The 18,680-nt window shown below is 52.6% G+C and overlaps 6 protein-coding genes across 6 annotated transcripts; 3 read left to right on the top strand and 3 right to left on the bottom strand.

Annotated features, from left to right (window-relative positions):
* Positions 1–3,949: 3,949 nt before the first annotated feature.
* PG986_004694 (uncharacterized protein) lies at positions 3,950–4,638 on the top strand (the record flags this gene model as incomplete). The annotated part of the gene is made up of 2 exons (XM_066840916.1): positions 3,950–3,997; positions 4,204–4,638. 2 exons carry the CDS (start codon positions 3,950–3,952, stop codon positions 4,636–4,638), a joined length of 483 nt encoding a protein of 160 aa, XP_066703543.1.
* Positions 4,639–5,624: 986 nt separating this feature from the next.
* Positions 5,625–6,175, bottom strand: PG986_004693 (uncharacterized protein; the record flags this gene model as incomplete). The annotated part of the gene is made up of 2 exons (XM_066840915.1): positions 5,625–6,077; positions 6,149–6,175. 2 exons carry the CDS (start codon positions 6,173–6,175, stop codon positions 5,625–5,627), a joined length of 480 nt encoding a protein of 159 aa, XP_066703542.1.
* An 855-nt stretch (positions 6,176–7,030) lies between these two features.
* Positions 7,031–7,423, top strand: PG986_004692 (uncharacterized protein; the record flags this gene model as incomplete). Its single annotated transcript, XM_066840914.1, has 1 exon — positions 7,031–7,423. One exon carries the CDS (start codon positions 7,031–7,033, stop codon positions 7,421–7,423), a length of 393 nt encoding a protein of 130 aa, XP_066703541.1.
* Positions 7,424–7,582: 159 nt separating this feature from the next.
* PG986_004691 (transcription initiation factor TFIID subunit 6) lies at positions 7,583–9,902 on the top strand (the record flags this gene model as incomplete). Its single annotated transcript, XM_066840913.1, has 3 exons — positions 7,583–7,864; positions 7,917–8,731; positions 8,789–9,902. The coding sequence occupies 3 exons, from the start codon at positions 7,583–7,585 to the stop codon at positions 9,900–9,902; spliced, it is 2,211 nt and encodes a 736-aa protein (XP_066703540.1).
* A 2,073-nt stretch (positions 9,903–11,975) lies between these two features.
* On the bottom strand, positions 11,976–13,419 carry PG986_004690 (Succinyl-CoA ligase subunit alpha; the record flags this gene model as incomplete). The annotated part of the gene is made up of 5 exons (XM_066840912.1): positions 11,976–12,574; positions 12,658–12,746; positions 12,857–12,983; positions 13,087–13,115; positions 13,250–13,419. 5 exons carry the CDS (start codon positions 13,417–13,419, stop codon positions 11,976–11,978), a joined length of 1,014 nt encoding a protein of 337 aa, XP_066703539.1.
* Positions 13,420–14,979: 1,560 nt separating this feature from the next.
* PG986_004689 (peptidase M16C associated) lies at positions 14,980–18,030 on the bottom strand (the record flags this gene model as incomplete). The annotated part of the gene is made up of 1 exon (XM_066840911.1): positions 14,980–18,030. The coding sequence occupies one exon, from the start codon at positions 18,028–18,030 to the stop codon at positions 14,980–14,982; it is 3,051 nt and encodes a 1,016-aa protein (XP_066703538.1).
* Between the last annotated feature and the right edge of the window lie 650 nt (positions 18,031–18,680).

Raw genomic sequence — 18,680 nt, 5'->3', positions numbered from 1 at the left:
ACTACCACTTACAGCTTCGTCTATGCGGCCGGAGAGCGGCTGGTAGTTTCAATGGTGTTTTGGGACCGTGTCCTGTGCCTCCATGGGTTTCCCGGCCTTGTTTGTGCCCAACGTCCCAAGAGCGAACGAACACCTGGAGTGCATAACCTGCTACCAGCCTCTACCCTAACATTCTAGCTACATGCGGTAGCAAAACCCTCAGCTCTCACTCTGATGAACCGCGCGTCCGAGCTGCTATCGCCGCGAGCGAGTCAAGATGCTCGGGAATGATGTTTTGCATATGCTAAAAGTGCGGCAACTACGTTCCAGATGCCAAAACTCAGAAAACGCACCGCGCTGTCAATAAACCCTCTTCCTGGTGGTATGACGGACGGCGGCGTGACGGGAGAGCTGAGCTACACACGGCTACACCAGAACAACGATGGTCGCCCATCGCAAGCTCGTCAGGGAATCGGGATTATTAAACATTTCCCACTAATCCACCCCGCTAGGCGGATAACCTCCCGGCCACTTCCAGGCCACAGTGGCTGGATCGCGACGACTACTATATTTGACTTGGGATACTCACTTTACTACCGCGGCTCGCATCGATACAGATCTGCTTCATATCTTCGGTTTGGTTCGTACTTGCTATGCTGCTTGAGCTGTCGGCAAAAAGTGCTGCTCCCCAAGCCCTGGACAAACCCAAATCTCAGAAGCCCACGTTCTAGGCTTCCAGCCCCCACCAAGATTGGGGGGCTTGGACCATCAACATTTGCTTCGAGAAGGAACCTAGCTTGGAGAACAAGGAGAAGAGACTCCCCCAAATTCATAAGGATAATAGCGAATACGTCTAGCTCGGCTTTGCCCTTGCCCGTATGACTCATCCTCGGGCACGCACCGACTCTTGGAATCTAGTGGGCTGTGTGGGCGGCTCGGGCGAAATTATATAGCCCTCTTCCATCAATGGCTGTGTCAAACCACGTCACGTGGTGCACCGACCCCTTTTCCAGTGTAGACCGGCCAGGGGGCGAATTACGACAAAGACGAAGACGGACAGAGATGAGTGCACCCGCAAGGTACAATTAATTGTACTCCAACAAAAGACTATGTATGCATCAGTCTATCAATGTGGTGACTGAATAGCTGGAATATCTATGCCCTTTTGCATGTTGCTTCATTACCACACAAACTGCTTCTGCTTGAAGAGCGGTGCTACACATACGCTCCCCGAATTTCGTTGGAAAAATATCCCCTGTGGCCAAAGCGAACCCGTAATGGCCGCGATTGGGTATATATATCTGTTGAGATGGAAGTGGAAGTTTTGAAGCTTTGAATGAAAAGTGACCGACATTGGCGTGGGTATCTTCGAATAGGGGGTGCGAACACTGAATAGCCTGAGGGAACACTGTATACAACACGAAGGGCAGCTGGAGTCAGAGCCGGTTTCCCAAATGTCTATGCCGGTTGACGAGTTCCCAGGATATCAGGAGGTCGGTTGATCCATCATAACTCTTTCTGTTTCTTTTCAGTTTTGCTTCCTGCTAGACTCGTTGGGGCCGACTAAGAATCGTGGGTTAGGGGTAGGTTCGATAGTATGCTAAATTTTCTCATCATTTGGGGGTAACTTCTTGAGCCTCATACAGGAGGTAGCGACTTCGAGATCCGAATGTTCCAGTATATGGGTTGAAAAGCAGATTGTTCACCAAGTTCTCAAGTAAATGCCGTCAGGTCGAGTTGTGGACAAGGGCCGTGGAAGTAAAAGGCTACACCACCCTGCCGGATTATGAATTCTATCAAAGGTGATACGTAATGGACTCATGTTTATGGCATGGCATATGGAGAGGAAACTCATTCAGAAGATATTTGCCGAATATGGCCACAAAGGTTTTCTTGCGTTGCTGAGACATTGATGACAAGAGACCGACTACCTGTGACTCTGAAATGCCGAAGTTTACCCCTTATGATGTCGTTGCTATGAGTACGGATAAGTCTTGTTTTCATCATCCTATGTGATACCCTCCAGCTGGCTGGTTGGATGGGCGATTCGAAAACGGTTCGTCCATCCAACTATTCAGTTCATCTTTTTGCTTCACCCCGGTCCTGCGTTCGAATCTCGTTCCGGCTCCTAACGTTCACTGCCGTGTTTACCGAAGTTTGGCCCGGCTCGAAGGAAGTGTTATAGGCTCTAATAAGGTCTGGTGTCGGTATCTTACAGATGACTCAGGAGGATTGGCGACGTGGATGAATCGGTGACGGTTCATCCAGTCGGCCAGTTCATCTTTTTGCCTCCTCCCGGTCCTGCGTTCGAGTCTCATTCCGGCTTCTGCCATTCAGTGCCGTGTTTGCCGAAGTTTAGCCCGGCTCGAAAGGCAGTGTTATAAGCTCTAGTAAGGTCTGATTTCAATGTCTTATAAGATCACCCGGGCGAGCTGGCCGGATGGATGAATCGACGACGGTTCATCCAGCCAGCAAGTTCGCCCAATTTTTGTCCCCCTCCGCCTGTGAATAGGTCGGGGCCGGTCCCAGGTTCGAGCCAGGCTCTCGGCTACTGCTTGACAGCAGCTGACGATGGATCCATTCACATGTTTGCACTGGAGGTCTGGACCAACATTTCTGGTAACGGGACATTATTTGCCGTACCTACTTGCGGAATAGCGACATGCACATCAGCCTACGCGCCTAGGAAGACGGGATCACTCACCCCACTGTTAATGAGAATAGATAGCACCGAGTTCCACGTACTCATTGTATCCATGGCCTTTGGGACTTCTCTATACATGACGATCACCCCTAGCTAGACATCAATGATTTTAGTGATGACATACATGGATTATAACAATCATTGAAATGTATTTGGCTCTTCTCACTTCACAACAACACACAAAAGAACACGCATACGCACTCCATTATTTGGTATTATTTTATGTTGCCAGAATCAGGACTGCCAAATTCACATAACAAATATGAGGGGACAGTATGCAACCTCAGTGAGCTATAGAAACGCATGATGGGGTGATAAAAATGGTAATAACACAAAGTGCAACCGTCCAGTGACCAACATGAGAGAGGAGTGGAACAAATACTGGCTGACTAGCGCTTCCCGGCTCTGGAATATCACCTAGTAGTTATTTTGGCCTTGGAGACTTGTGTAGTGGGATTCTGGCTTAGCATTGCCAGCTCGAATGGTGAATCTGCTCCAGTGGCCCGTTGATCATTCGTTGATCACTCGGGCGTCTCAGCAGTTCACAACTTCACATTTGTAAAGATCCACGTATGATCTCAGCCAATGCTTATGTTGAACCTGCCTATTCATACTGTCAAACTACCTGGTTAGTGAGCCAATCTATTTTCAAAGCGAGGGTGTTGCTCCTCCAGTGAAACTCACCCTTTGTATAAACCGACAAGGGAGTTGTTTAAGCATTAACGCCATACTGGCCAATGTTTGCAGTTGAAGCATCTTCCTGGTATCTCATGGCATCATGGTTTATTGTTATAATCCAATCATCTAAAATCTAGAAATTTAATATGGTCCTCAGGCTCACAGCAGTTAAAGATGCTCCTCAGATTTGTTGCCTGTGTCCCAATTACTCAGTCAGGTTGCCCAGCCAGGGCCTCGAGTTTATGCCTCAGTAAGGGCATTTCTTTCGGTCATAAAATCACTGCCCAGAACCAAGGCTGCTCTTATATTCCCTTTTTTACACAACCCATACTCGAGCCCTTACAAAGCCTATCCCCGACAAGAATTTAGATGAGGATACACAGTTATATCTACCTCGCGCCAAATCAAGCAGCAAAGCTTGAACCGTTGCCCAGCATGTCTGACACGCCGGGTCCTCGGCCTTGGACCAACGCGCAGAAGAAACGACTTACCCAGTGCCTAACCAGAGCAGATCTTGAGTTTCAATCCATTGATTATCGATTCGGTGGCGTCCGAAAGCTGACTGCTTTGGTTCATGAATTCAACGGGATGTTCTACATACAACACACCTGGCTCTCGATCTGTATCCGACGTGAAGTATGTAGCTGGCATCTTCACCATGGTCATCTCCCCCACCCAAACCGCCGAAGCTTGCATGAATCTTCAGTATAACCAATCTTTCCTTTTGTTTTTAATCTACATAGGGCCCAAGTCGATGGCATACGCAAAGACTTTGACGATCTCATCTGGATACTCCCCAAAATATCAAGGACACCCGTTGTAGCCGTCTCCTGATCCTATAGATCCTCGAGAACTGCGATCCATACCCCGACGAAGAAGGCGGAGGTACCGATGAAGGGAGTTGCGAGGAGTCGTTCTGGGACGTCGACTGGGAATACATCCGCGATCTCTGTCGACAAAGCCAGTATCATTACGACGAGGGCACCAGTGGTTTACTCCTGAAGTGGCTGCCTGACGAATTGCAGCGCCTGGTCTGCCGGGCAGAGGAGCGGCTCGCCAGGTTCCGTTATCAGGACCCTCTCAAATCCATGGACCCGACATACCTGTTAGAACTGGAGTCGGTTTGGCGAACTCGGGATTCTCATCAGGAGGTAGAAGACGAATTGGGGGTTCCAGGTGACGAGGGTGACGATAGCGAGACGGCAACTGGGGGGACCGAGAACAGCAGTGAAGATAATACCATCAACTCGGGCGTCAAAGATGGCTCGAAAAAGTAGTCACACACGCACTCGTCTTCACGACCTGGCAAGCCATCAGTCAAACTCCGACTCGCGCCGCAGGTGATTTCCCAGCCAGGGCACTTGACAAGCTATCTATTCCCATTCAGCGATGTTTGTTTCGGGCTAGGATCCGGAGTGATACTTTGCCGGTTCGGTTGGTCGATGACCGATGTATGTTCCTGATGCAAAAAGCATGCACAAGAGACGTTTCCCACGAAAGGAGAGTTGTCACTTGAGGTGGAGCAAATTATCGAGGAAGATGCGAATATGTATAGCTATGAATATAATCCGCTTTAGCTGATGCTTCTTCGTCTTCGACGTTTAAAACTTAACGCATCCGTTTTTCCTATGAGCTTTGCGCAGGTCCACCCTTCTACCACGACACTTTTTGGTTCTGGGGCATGACGAGGATGGCAGGGGTTGCTCGACGCGTACAGTCTTTGAGGGGACACCGATATCAAATTTAAAGCAAGCCGAAATTCACTTCGAAAGTAGAAATTTCTCTGCTTAGACAAGCAGTTGGCCGCCTTCCAGAGAGGATGCCTTGGCCCTGATCAGCCTCGCAGCCTCGAAACAGACACCCACAGACACATTTGTCAACCCCTTTGACAGGCTTGGTACATCCGGTTAAGAGATTCGATAAGAAACCCATATAGATTGCCTTTTTCACATCTCCCGAGGTTTCGTCTGCTCCAATCAGTAATCCACCCACAATTGCAAACATGTAACATTCGATGGCAGAATACGTCTTCTCGAGAAGCCACGTAGCCTTCAATCTGGCGGACTGGTAGCTGTGTCATTACATGTGGTATCTTACTTTACCAGTGTCTCCATTGAGGAACGAATCATAGCTAGGTTTGTCAGGCCTTAGATCGCCATCCCACTCGCTTATAATGAGTGAACAGGAGAAAGCCACTCGAGGTGAGGGCAAGTCGCATAATGGACTTGCTGGCGAGAAATTTCTTCTGCCTTCGGGGGCTGAACTACGAGGTCATTTGGGTATCTTCGTCTCCTTCGTTCTTGACGCCGCTCCGGCCCTCGGCCAATAGTGCGGCCAACGACTCAATCTCTCCCCAGATCTCCGTCTCCATGTCGCGCTCGACCTTGTTGCTGCGGCTGTTGAGCCAGCCGGCGTCGACGCCGCCGATCCGACCGTGACCATCCGGCTGCAGGGACTTGCTCTTTTGTTCGCCGGACTTGTCGGCGCCGCTGAGGTTCACTATGCCCTCTTCCTCCATGCCGCCGATTTGGCGCTTGATCCGAACGTCGACGGAGCGCAGGGTGCGGACGAACTGGTCCATGGACTCCTTGAACACGGTGACGTCTTTGCTGTCGTCGTCGTTGCTCATCATGCGCGTGTCGGCCTCGGTCGTCGTGTCGTTCTTGCTGATGCTCCGCAGTGCTTGGGCGACGGTCGGTAACAAGCTCACGATGCTCTGTGGCTCAATCGCAGCGATTAGTGGGTGGACGGGTAGCTGAGAAAGAAGTTCAAGGACAAAAAACGTACCCGATCGATGTCGGCCAATTGCTGCATGCGCTCGCCCTTGGTAAAAGGTACGAAGGGCTCTTCGCCTCCAGCAGTTTCTTGGGGAGGGGTTCATGTTCGCGACGGCGGCTGACCAAGTCACCCGATCAATGCGACGATTTCCTGGAGTTGATTGGCGATGAAGAGGAGCGGGAGGAGAAGGAAATTGAGCGTATCGTGGACTCCAATCCCGTCAGGCTCAGGCTGGAGTTTCAAGTAGGAGGAACCATGGGTAGAGTAGAAAGTTGTGCTGGTGAATGAAGCTGGTGAATGCACACAATTACGTAGAAGGTCCCCGTCGCAAAGTGAGGTCGAGGTCCCTGTACCCTGGAGCCTTGGGGCTTGGAATCAATGGAGGGATGGACGCATTCTTCCCCACAGGACACGGCTAGCGGAGATAGCTGGCTGTGGCTGAAGGTGGGGGAAGCTTAGCGATCGGCGGTACCTGAATACCTCCTAGAAGGCTAAGTGCTTAAGTGCCTAGCACTGTCGCCAATTTTGCCCTTTGGCTTAGCGCGTCGCGTCAATGCAAGTTCATTTCAGCCTCATCAACCACAAGTGCCATTGCCGAGCACCTTTGTGATCCATCTCATTCCCCTGATCGCCGAACCACGTATCAACCGCCGCCGCCGCCGCTTTATTGTCATCCGGCAATCGGTCTCCTGGTAGTCGTGCGTCGCGCTGCCGGAATGAAGGGTGGTTCATGAGTGGCTTGACGTCAAGCTCTGCTGGGTCGAAGGCGAACCTTGAATCGCAAATCGGTATATCGTCCTATATATAAGATAGGATCGGCGAGCATATCACCGGCGACTCATCAACGATAACTTTCTTTCACCACTCATCGCTACAACCTCACATCCGGCCATGTCGTCTTCCAATAATGCACCTTCGGGTGCTGCAGGTGCTGGCGCTGGCGCTGGAGCTGGAGCAGGTCCCAACACTGGTGCCAACTTCACACCACAGCAGCCTGCCACCACCACTCCAGGCGTTACAGCAAATGCGCCTGCTTCAACCACTGCAGCTGCTGGGAACACCAACTCCTCTGCGCCTGCATCGAACAACAATAATCTAAATCAAATCGTAAGTGCGCCTGCATCTGAACTTGAAATGCGCCCTCTTTACCTGCCTGTCGCCGATCCCCACATCCCAACATCCCACCTCGATGCACTCACATCATCCATGCATCCCCATCCAAACAGTGTCATGATAACCCGCATTGCATTGTTCATGTTTGTTTCTCGCCAAGTACTTCTTTGAATCGCATTGTATTTCCCCTCATCGTCCCCTCACTGTTGGTCAAACGTCGTCATGGGGTCACCCGTTTGGAAAACACCCTCGAGGAGAAGAGGTCGCCGCATCAGACATCCTCCCTCTTATCTCCCTCGTTGGGGATCCCCTCGTCGTCAATCTCCCATGATGAATACCCTTATACCACCTTATCCTGAGCCCCTGCCTGCTGGCAGGGGACGATCAGAGCACGTTTATTATGAGATTGGTAAACTAAGTCCCCAAGAGGTCACAGATTATCTCCTTAAGAGAGGATACACCCATACAGAGGCCGTCTTCCGCAAAGAGGTACAGAACGTCGACCCCAGTGGACGGCCGCTGAAGAACAACGACGAGATGGGTCCCAAGAAGTACATGCGCGCCTACACCCACCTCGAGAAGTGGGTGGAGAACTCACTTGATCTCTACAAGGTATGCAAGCTCCCCATGTCGCACCGACGTTTTTGACTAACCTCTGGCGTAGTTCGAGCTTGGCAAGATCCTGTGGCCTATCTTCGTCTACTCCTATCTCGAACTGGTCGAGGGCAACGATCTCGGGGAGGCCAAGGAGTTCATGGAGAAACTCCATGAACGCTTCGAGAATGTCCACCGCGATGAGGTCAAGAGCCTCCAGCTCATCACGCTCCCTGCCCACGTCAAGGAGAACGCCATGGCCAAGCTGTATCGAGAGAACAAGTACAACATCCCGCTTAACAAGTTCGTCGTCGGTACTTTGATGACCTTCCTGGAGAAGGATGAGGAGCAGGGCGGCGCCTGTCTTCGATTTCTACTCAACAACTACTGCAAGATCGATGCTGTTTCCCGTGGGCCCATCGAACCGTTCAGCTTCGAGGCCATTTACCGCCGCGCCAGAAACATGGAGCTTGATGACGTCGACGCCCAAGAAGGCATCCCTGGAGCAGGAACAAAGACGGGCGTCTCGAACCGCGACATCCTTAACAACAAGGCCGCTCTGAAGCTTGGCCCGTTGCCTATGGATGCCGAGCTACGAACTGACGTTTTGTCTGAGCTTGAGGAGGAAGACAAGATCAACCCGCCGCGTGATGGAACTTCAACACTGGTGGATGAGTTCAACCTTTTGCATCCTATCAAGAAGGAATCGGCAGACTCACCCCAGCGCACCGACATCCCTTACCCCCCTTCACGAGCACGAGACGTTGTCATGGAAGTTCAGAAGGTCCGAGAGAACCGCGATCGATTCCGTATCGAGGGTCGTACTGGCGGTGTCGGACCTAGTGTCTCCGTATGCATGTACACCCTCCACAACACACTTGGAAAGTAGGTAACCATGTTGATGACCCGTGACAAGATGCAGTTTGCTAACGATCCGTGCAGTGTCTCGTCGATGGACTTCTCCAAAGACCAAGAGTTGGTTGCAGTCGGCACCACCGATTCTTACATTCGCGTTTGGTCAATGGACGGCAAGCCTTTGACGTCCACCCTGCCCACCGAGAAGGACCTCAAGGTCAACAACCGCAAGCTCATCGGCCACTCTGGTCCCGTCTACAGTGTTGCATTCTCCGATGCTATTGCCAACCTCGATCGCAACATTTACGAGGGCGACGGTCCCAAGCCCGAGACCAACTCGAAGCTGCTTATCTCTTGCTCCGCCGATGGCCAGATCCGTCTCTGGTCCCTCGAGGTCTGGTCCTGCCTCTGCATCTACCGCGGTCACGATGGTCCCGTCATGAGCCTTTCGTGGGGTCCTCACGGCCACTATTTTGCCAGCGGCGGTTGGGACAAGACGGTCCGCGTCTGGTCGCAGGATCACGCCTCGGCCCAGCGCCTCCTTGTAGGCCACGATACATCCATCTCTACGCTTACCTGGCACCCGAACGGCGCCTACGTGTTCTCGGCTTCCGACGAGTCTGACAAGTCTATCCGGATGTGGTCGGTAAACGACGGCAAGTGTGTTCGCGTCCTGACGGGCCATGCCGAGTACATCTCCTGCCTCGAGTGTTCTCCCAACGGCAAGATCCTGGCCTCTGCAGACATTGGTGGCAACATCTTTTTGTGGGATATCGAGAAGGCCGTCCGCATTAAGCGTTGCCGTGGCCATGGTCGCGGTGGTATATGGTCCATGAGCTTCAGCGTGGAGAGCAACGTGCTGGTCTCCGGTGGACACGATAACACTGTCCGGGTCTGGGATGTCGAGATGCCGCCCGAGGGTATCAAGGCCGCCGCCCAGACCGACGGCGTGGATGGAGTTGCCAATGCTGCCAATGGGGGAGCCGAGTCCAGCAACAAGGCCTCCGGCTCCAACGCCCAAGGAAGCGGTAGTGGCGCGGGTGCGTCCGGAGGCACGGGCAAGAAGAAGGGGAAGGAGGTTACCATCACCCCGGACCAGATCAGCGCCTTCCCGACCAAGCGCACGCCGGTCAAGAAGGTCGTCTTCACCCGGATGAACCTGGTCATTGCCGGTGGTTGTTACGAGCCGGAGCTTAAGTAGCTCAGGCTAGGCGATACCATCTAATTGACGGTTGCGCTTCTCTGGAAATGGAGACTATGGGGGATGATGAATAGAAACCGACGAAGCGTGTAATTACGATCGCTTTTCTCCCTTGATGCCGCATCTTTGTTGTTTGCGGACGGCGGGCGCGGGATATGGATGATACCCTTGATCAATCCTACTTGCTTGCCTGCCTACCTTGCTGGCTGGAGTTTTGGGCGCTAATGGATCATGGCATTTTGCTGCTTTTTCTCTAAATGCACCTTAGCCACCTTGTATACTAGGCAAGATAGAGACATTGATTGCTATGAATCTGATTTGATGATGAAACGCTTCTGCTTCTCTTCCTTTTTGATGCTGCTGGTGTGATTCTGAGTTGTGCACTGTGCTTCGTGTTTACCTTCTCGACATGGTCGACCATGTCGGCTGGCGAATCTGGCTTTGACGATGTGCACTGTACGATGAACTAAAGGGTGGCATATGTCCTCCATAACATAAATGGTGTCATGGTCTCTCGGAACACTGGATGTATGTGCAAGTTACCCTGGCAGAGCTGCTAGCGACATCATGTGCCAGTTGCCATCGCGACGTATCTTACGCTTTCTATTCATCTCTGGTATCATATGTAGCGTGCGGTCTGTTGAGATAATAATGTGGGTAGATGTCCTCTAGATGATATCGTACCCTACTTGCTTGCTTCACCTGGTTAGACCACCACCTCCCCTTCGCGAGTCCTAAGCTCAACCACAAGAGATATATATGTATGATGTCGGTGCCAAGTGCTTGATTGGAACACGTAGGAGGGGGCAAGTGAAGAAGATATGTAACAGGTAAAAACATCGAGAGCGCCCAGCCTTCTATCCCGTCCACCATGATAGGAGAGAAAGGAGAAAAGAAGAAGAGAGAGGGAAAAAAAGAGGACGAAAAGGGAAACTGTAGACCAGGAATATGAATTTGAAATGTACATACACATAGAAGGCGGGAAAGAAAAAGAAAAAAAGGAGCAAAAAATCAGTTCCGGACCTGGGACTCGAACCCAGGGTCTGCGTTTGCCCTCCGAAGAGGCTTGGTGGGGGAGACACCAAGTGTCACCAAACGCCGTGCTTGCCAGCTACACCATCCCGGACTTTCTACCGCTCTTCGTTTGCGTCGTGGAAATCGGAAGCCCTACTAGGACTTATAAGGATGTACAGGTAGCATGTGAGCTGCATTGCCAGGTACTTATTGGTAGGCTTGCGCCTCTACTTGGGAAGGTATGTAGATAACCGAGCAGGTCGGCGTACGGAGCCAGGCTGGCTACGGAGTCTAAAAAGGGGGTTGCGCCGAAAATATGGGGGGACGAAAGTCTGGAACCCAGCCAGATAGGGAGATATCGCGAAGAAGCCAAAACATTAGACATACATCAGATTCATTAGGTACATACAAGAGTCGAGACATGGCATCAAGTCAGTGCCTTGAAGAACGCCGAGCATCTCGACCCCTGAAGCCCTGAGGGGCTATTTATGATATCATTAGGGGGCCAAGAGACTATCCATCCCATAGGCGTACGCACGTCATTCAAACTTCTGACTGATACAGAAACAACACTGATCTGAGAGCTCTCTGCTGATTGAAGACAGTAAGGCACTAAAAGCCCATCCCAGTCCCATCAACTCACAGCGATTCCCTTTGGGTCCTTCACTCACTTCACGTATACCAAGCTTCGAATATTCGAGATTGTACCAACTCAGATATCCTACACACGAGGCTTAAACGGGGAATTTGGGTTCGCAATGGGGACAGTCAAAATACAAGCAGATAGGGTACATGCAAAGCCACCGTGGCCTTTCTTTCTCCTTCGTCTATGATAGAGTGAGTTCACACTTTGATAGGAAACATGATTGGGGGAGTAATGCTCCCCCGTGATGATGTTGCTCTATCTTATCCTTCAAAGCGCCTGACCACTAAAGGTCTCGTCCTCGTCACCCGAAACCAATGCCTCTTCCATCCACCATACCAAAAACGTACAGGAGTTTCGGTTTCAAAACATTAGGGTATTCAATATACGAAAGAGTTTCCCTTTAGTCAACCAATTTACAGCAAGTCGCGGCGGACGAACTCGCCGCGCATGGCACGGCCCAAGCCAGCGGGGCTGCGCTCGACAATGACACCGGCAGCCTCCAGGGCCTTGATCTTGCTGTCGGCACCACCCTTGCCGCCGGAGACGATGGCACCGGCGTGACCCATGCGGCGGCCAGGGGGAGCGGAGATACCGGCGATGAAGCTGACGACGGGCTTGCCCTTGCCGTCGGCACCTCCGATGTTGTTGGCCTTGAGGAAGTCGGCGGCGTCCTCCTCAGCAGCGCCACCAATCTCGCCGATCATGATGATACCGTCCGTCTCCTCGTCCTTGAGGAAGACGTTCAGGCAGTCGATGAAGTTGGTGCCGGAGAAGGGGTCACCACCGATACCGACGACGAGGGACTGGCCCAGGCCCTCCTGGGTGGTCTGGTTGACGGCCTCGTAGGTCAAGGTGCCGGAGCGGGAGACGATACCGATGCGGCCGCGCTTGTGGATGAAGCCGGGCATGATGCCGATCTTGCACTGGCCGGGGGCGATGATACCGGGGCAGTTGGGGCCCACGAGGCGGGTCTTGGTCTGCGACTTGAGCATGTCCGTTATCCGGACCATGTCTGGTGTGTAGCATGTCGTAGTCAGCAAAGCCGTGGTCCAATCGTTTCCCAAGCTGGGAAGGGTCGAGCAGAGAATCACATACCGTGCTGGGGAATACCCTCAGTGATACACACAACGAGGGGAATCTCGGCAGCAATAGCCTCCTCGATACCGGCAGCGGCCAGCGGGGGGCTGCAAGATCAAAAGGTCAGCCTCTTTTCCACGTCTTCAACATCTTGTTTCCTCCTTCTTTCTTATTTCCGATTTCTTGTTTCCTTTCTCGGGACCTGGAGCGAGCTTACGGGACGAAGATGGCAGTGGCAGTGGCGCCAGTCTGCTTGACGGCCTCACCAACATTGCCAAAGACGGGGAGACCGAGATGCTCCTGGCCGGCCTTCTTGGGGTTTGTGCCTCCAACAACCTTGGTACCTGTATGATTGCGAAATCGTATTAGACGTCTGTATGTACGTGTGTATGTATATCTCTCGTATGTGCTGGGGCAGCAAATCGGGCGAAGGGAGCTAATGTTTACCGTATTCGATAGCCTGCTGGGCGTGGAAACTGTAGAGAAAAGAAACTTCAAGTTAGCTTTCTGCTGTTGAGAATGGTTGAGGGGCGATGTGAAGAAGCTGCAGCACGCAATGGCTGGCAGCAGCAAGCCGCATCACAGGCGGGAGGGAGCAAGCAGCACGTACGTTCCCTGCTTTCCGGTGAAACCCTGGTAGAGGACCTTGGTGTCGCCGTTGATGCGCAGGTTGTCAATGGTCTTGGAGTAGGGCGAGGCGCCGGAGCTGTATGTGCGGCGGGCGGCCTGGCGCAGAAGAGCCGCACCGGGGCCGCGAAGCTGTCTCGAAATAGCCTGCATCTTTTAGGGATTTCGGGGGTGGAGGGGAAAAGAGAGGGAGGGCAGGAGCTGGCGGTGTCTACCAGGACAGAGATCCAGAAATCACTTTCGGGTGGAAAAGTGACTTTATTATGTTGCGTTGGTGTGGAGGGGGGCGAGGCGTGGAAGATGTTGAGACGGAGGGATGGAGATCTCGTAGCTGGGATTCGATAAGAGGTTGCGAGTAGCTTCAATTTCAATTTGGCCTATATCCTCTGCTTGGCCTGTGGCTCCTGCTTTTTCCCCAGAGCCCAGAGCCCAGAGCCCAGTGCCCAGAGCCCAGATACCTAGCCAGGCCAGCGCAACGTCAATCGAGCTGCTGCAACGCCCGGGGTTCTGGTTGCTGGTGCTAGGTAAAACGGGCCCGTTTTTTCTGCTCCCTCTAGCCGCAAAGAAAAAAAAAACGCTGGCCAATCCGACCAAGATCGTCCGCGTGCAAGCTTGCAGCTGACCCTTGTCACGGTCGGGTTAGACCGTTTGAGCCGACTCTGGGTGAGTACTCGAGTCCGCTAATCCCATTCGCCCGTTTTCTCCCGGTCGCCCAAATGCTGCTGGCTGGCTGCTGCTGGGAACAAAGCTTTCTCTGCAAGTGCGCGCCACCTGTCAGGCGGTCGGTTCAGTGTCAGTCACTTGAGCAATTAGTGCCATAATTATGGCTTACCTGCTAACAAGATGCGTTCCATTCATTCCTTAAACTGTCGCTTGCATCGAGTCGAGAAACAACGGATAATAAATGGCTCCAGAAAAATAGAATATCTAGTTATCATGGTAATTGTTGAGTGAATAGATATCCTAGGTAACCCGGATAGCACGCATGCCTCCAGTTGTGTTCCCTTGGCCCGGACAAAATATGGAACTGCTGTCTGCATCTGTCAGATATCCGGCACGAGAGTTTACCCCGGTTGTCACATTATATACTGCATGCCAGGCCGATTGGCCACCATTGCACACTTACTTACCAACGTAGTCACCCAATTCAACAGTAAAAGAAAAAGTATTGTATGTACTCGCACTATAGTCCGGAATCCTACCGTCAAGGAAAACTTCCAGGTCTGAAAGGACGAGCCTTCGCCGAGCCGTAACGCCCGGCCGGGTCTGTCCCCCGACTGTCAAATCGGAAGACTAACCCAAGCACAGACTAACTCGGAGAAGGGGCTTTGCTCTCGCGTTGCTCTTGTGATCTCAATGCTATGGATATTCGGTGATCCCGAATGGGATGCACCAAAAGCAGGGAGACGTATCGTATCTGAACGCTGATTTTCATCATGGTGTTTGGCTTGGTGTCGGCGACGATGCATGACCCAGACGTATCAGTTCACTCACTCACTCACAGTCAGCGCAGTGTCTTGTTGTTGGGTCTGTTCTCGTGACCTTGACGGGTACGCCTTTCTTCCCAACAGGCGACCACCCCGCCAAGACATATCGTACATTTCGGAGGTGGGTATATGTTCTAATATCATACATCATGTACATGGCTTCATGGCGTTGTTACATTTCGAGAAAAGAAAGGAAAGATGTGACCGGGTCCTCTTCTTTCTCTTCTTACTCGGAAGCGCCAACACCGTTCATCTCGTTAATCTTCCAGGCCCCATCGACCCAGTCCTTCTTCTCGCCCAGGAACGCAATGCGCTCCTGCTTCTTCGCGAGCGCGTCCACGATATACTTTTGCGCCACCTCGCGCACCTGGTCCTTGGTCACGTCGAGCATCTGCGTGCGCCGCGTCTGCTTCATCTCCTCGGTGATGCCGCTCATGAAACGATCCATGCCCTCCGTGTTGACCGAGCGAGGGGCATCTACGCTCTTAAACACGGAGATCTTGGCCTCCTCGAGGTCCTGGTCCTTGAACTGCTTGTCCAGGGCCCAGCGGCCCGCGCCCTGCATGATCGACAGCGTGTTCTGCGGGTTCGGGTCGCGGTACGAGTACATGCCGAAGACGCCGTCCAGGCCTTTCATGTATGCGCCGCCGCCGTAGGCACCACCCTTTTCGCGGATCTCGTGGTGCAGGTGTTTGTGCGTCAAGAGCTGCGACAGGATCTGGAGCGGTGCGCCGTCGGCGTGCGTGTACGACACCGTCGGCAGCACCAAGCTGCCGTAGTAGACCTGATAAGGCAAGGGGTAGAAAGCCTTGATGTCGCGGCCCACCGACAGCGGGGTGGACTTTCCGAAGTTGACGGCAGATGATGGGCGAGTCGACATGAACTTGGACAGGGCGCTCGAGTTAGCGCTGACGCTTTCCGGGCCACAGGTCAAGGCGGTGCGGATGTTCGAGCCGGCCAATGCAAATTGCTGGATCTGCTTCAGCTTGCCAATAATGTCCTCGTAGTTGTCGGAGCTTGGGCGTGTAGCCAGGCTCGTAATCAGCTTCACCTGACTTAAACCAGAAACCTGTTCCGACAACCAAGCTTCCCGCGTGAGGCCAGACTCGGCGGCTCTCATGGCATACGAATGTCCGGACGAAGCAATATCGTTCACAACACCGTCAGAAGCGGCCTCGAGCAGTTGCCTGATCTGCTTGGCTGCCTCGGGGCTGTCAAAGTTGGTCTCGAGAATCAACTTTTGCAGGAGATTGAACATCTCCGGCACATTGCGATCCAGCGCCATACCACGAAGAGCAATGCCCTCAGTAGCTTGGTGGAAATCATGAGGAGACGCAGTGCTGGAGTAGCCAACAGAGATTCCTCCCGTCTTCAGCTTGATCAAGTCCTCAAGCTGCTCCATGGTCATATCCTTGGTGCCAAGTCTCATAATAGAATCCGTGAACAGTGGCAGCAGAGCCCGAAGCTCATCGGGAAGGCCCTCGAAGGTGTTGATGGCTCGGAAGTAGGTCAGGCCGTTGGTGGGGGCCTCGCGCCATTGTATGGAGGTGCCATGAGCCTTTTCATCACGCACTTCGATGCGCTCCCTCTCCCGCGGGATGTCTTTGACGTAGACGGTTGGCAGTATGCTAAGGTCCTCCGTGTTTGATTTTCCTTGCTCAGCGAGCAACTCAAGCTCGCGTTTCTCCAGGTATTTGTGTACCTCGGCCTCGCCTCCGGCTTGCGCAGTCGCTTCCTTGATTTTGTTGGCTAGGCGCTCTTCCTCTTCAACTACGAGATCTTTGCTGTAGGACTCAGAGGGTGCCATAGTGAACGTCAGAGTGTTGTCGTTCATGAAGTATTTCTCCAGCAAGCCTTCGAGGTAGTTGCCCTTGGCCATGTTGGCCTCGAAAGCCTCGATGATGGAGTTCCAGGCAAGCGAATCGAATGGATCCACGCCAGTAAACCACTTGGACTGGATACGCTGCACTATGCCAAGACCGAAGTTGGCGGTTTTATGCTTCAGGGCGAGCTCCAGCTGATGCAGATATCCGTCAATCTTGGATCTCTCAAAGCCGTTTTGGCGAACCTCAGCGTACACCTTTTGGACCTCGTCCTTCAGCTTTGCCACATTTTCCTTTTGAACGCCCGTAAGTCCCACAGACCAAATGCCAACCCGTCCGTGACTGTCGTAGCCAGCATTAGGGCTAAAGTCTGTGCCCAATCCAGACTCAATCAGTCCCTTGTAAAGTGGTGAACCGTAACCGTCCATCAGGAGACTCGACAGCATAGATAATGAGAAAGATTCCACCACATCTCCGGTGTCACCCGTCGTCCAGGATATGGAGGTTTTGTACTGCTTGTCTTGATCGGCCAGCGGGTCGATGGGACCCAGGACGGAGACCTCCTTAGGACCACTGCTGAGATCAATGGGTGTCTTGTTTTCGGTGTCCGCCTTGATCTGCTCAAACACGGATAGCCGGGCATCTACTTCCTTCAGATGATCCGCCAGGGGCATATCTCCGTAGGTCAAGACCTTGGCGTTGCTGGGATGATAGTGATCGGCATGGAACCTCTTGAGCTGCTCGTACGTCAGGTCGGTGATCTTCTGCGGGTCGCCGCCAGAGTTGTTGATGGCCGGGAACATCTCGTCTTGGAAACGAATGTAGTACAAGTAGCCGGCATCGGACATCTGGCCCTTCATTTCGTTGTAGACGACGCCCTTGAAGACGAGCTTGCTATCCTCGGGCTTTACCTCGCCCTCCTTCTCGGCCACGCGCGGGTTCTCCGGTCCGATGCGCCAGCCCTCTTGTGTGAAGTCGGTCTGCTTCAGTAGCGGGTGTAGTGTCGAGTCGAGGTAGACGGACATGAGGTTCTGGAAATCTTGGGCGTTGGTGGTCGCAAAGGGGTAGTATGTGTGGTCCGAGGCGGTCATGGCGTTCATGAAGTTGGACAGCGTGCGCGGGAGCATCTTGAAGAAGGGATCTCGGATGGGATACTTCTCGCTGCCGCACAGAGTCGTATGTTCGAGGATATGCGGCACGCCCGTGTCATCCGGGGGATTCGTCTTGAAGCCGATGGAGAAGACATTGTTGGAGTCGTCTCTGGCGATGTGTAGATAGTCTGCGCCCGTCTTGTCGTGCTGCAGATGCAGCGCGGTCAGTTCCAGCTCGGGAACGTGTTTCGTCCGCACGAGAGTGAAGCCATGGAGCTTCTCGCCGGGTTTGGGATAATTCGAAAGCTCCGTCACAGCCTTCTTTGCCGCCCCCTTGGCAGCATTGGCCGCATTGCGCAGCATGTTTCTTTCTTGTCTCGGAGAAAAACAAGTCTATCGGCCGATTGTAATATTACAGGTCTAGAAGCGAAAGGTAGAGAAGAAAGCAATAATTAGATAACAACTCTATAAAGCCTCAAAGAGAGAAGAAAAAGGTGCGCCCATGGATGGCCAGATGTGTATGTCTACAAAATGGACTGACTAACCGGAAGGCAGCATGCAGTTCTGTCAGTAGCCGGCTAGCGGACGAAATTTAGTTGGAGCTTTCCACAGCTTTAGCCACATCTAGGAAAAGAAGTGGCATGGATGACGCAGGGTCGCTTTCTTTATTTTAAGCATACCACCGATATGCCGATAATGACATACCTTCCCTCTTAGGTGCTTATCAGCCAATGACAAATCAACTTTGGAACGTCAGACCCCAGCCAGGGCAAGCCCAGCAAGGTTGACCAGAATTGCATGCTCTCGAGCAAGTACAAGTATTAGTAGTAGGTAGCAGCCAGGGGCAAATTGGTAGCTCGGTTTCTGGTGAGTCCTCGACATTTTCATTGCTGTCTTGAATTATCGAATTGTATTTGCATCGATGCACATTCGATCGACTTTCAGACTTTAGATAGCGAGGTGCACAGATGCAGCCTGCCCGCACAGGCCCTGGAGATTAATCAATGTCATCA

The sequence above is a fragment of the Apiospora aurea genome (genome assembly GCF_038362705.1).
Source record: "Apiospora aurea strain CBS 24483 chromosome Unknown utg000003l_segment0_segment0, whole genome shotgun sequence".
NCBI lineage: Eukaryota > Fungi > Ascomycota > Sordariomycetes > Amphisphaeriales > Apiosporaceae > Apiospora > Apiospora aurea.
The sequence above is the reverse complement of the archived record's forward strand: the minus strand, read 5'-3'. Positions and strand labels throughout refer to the sequence as shown.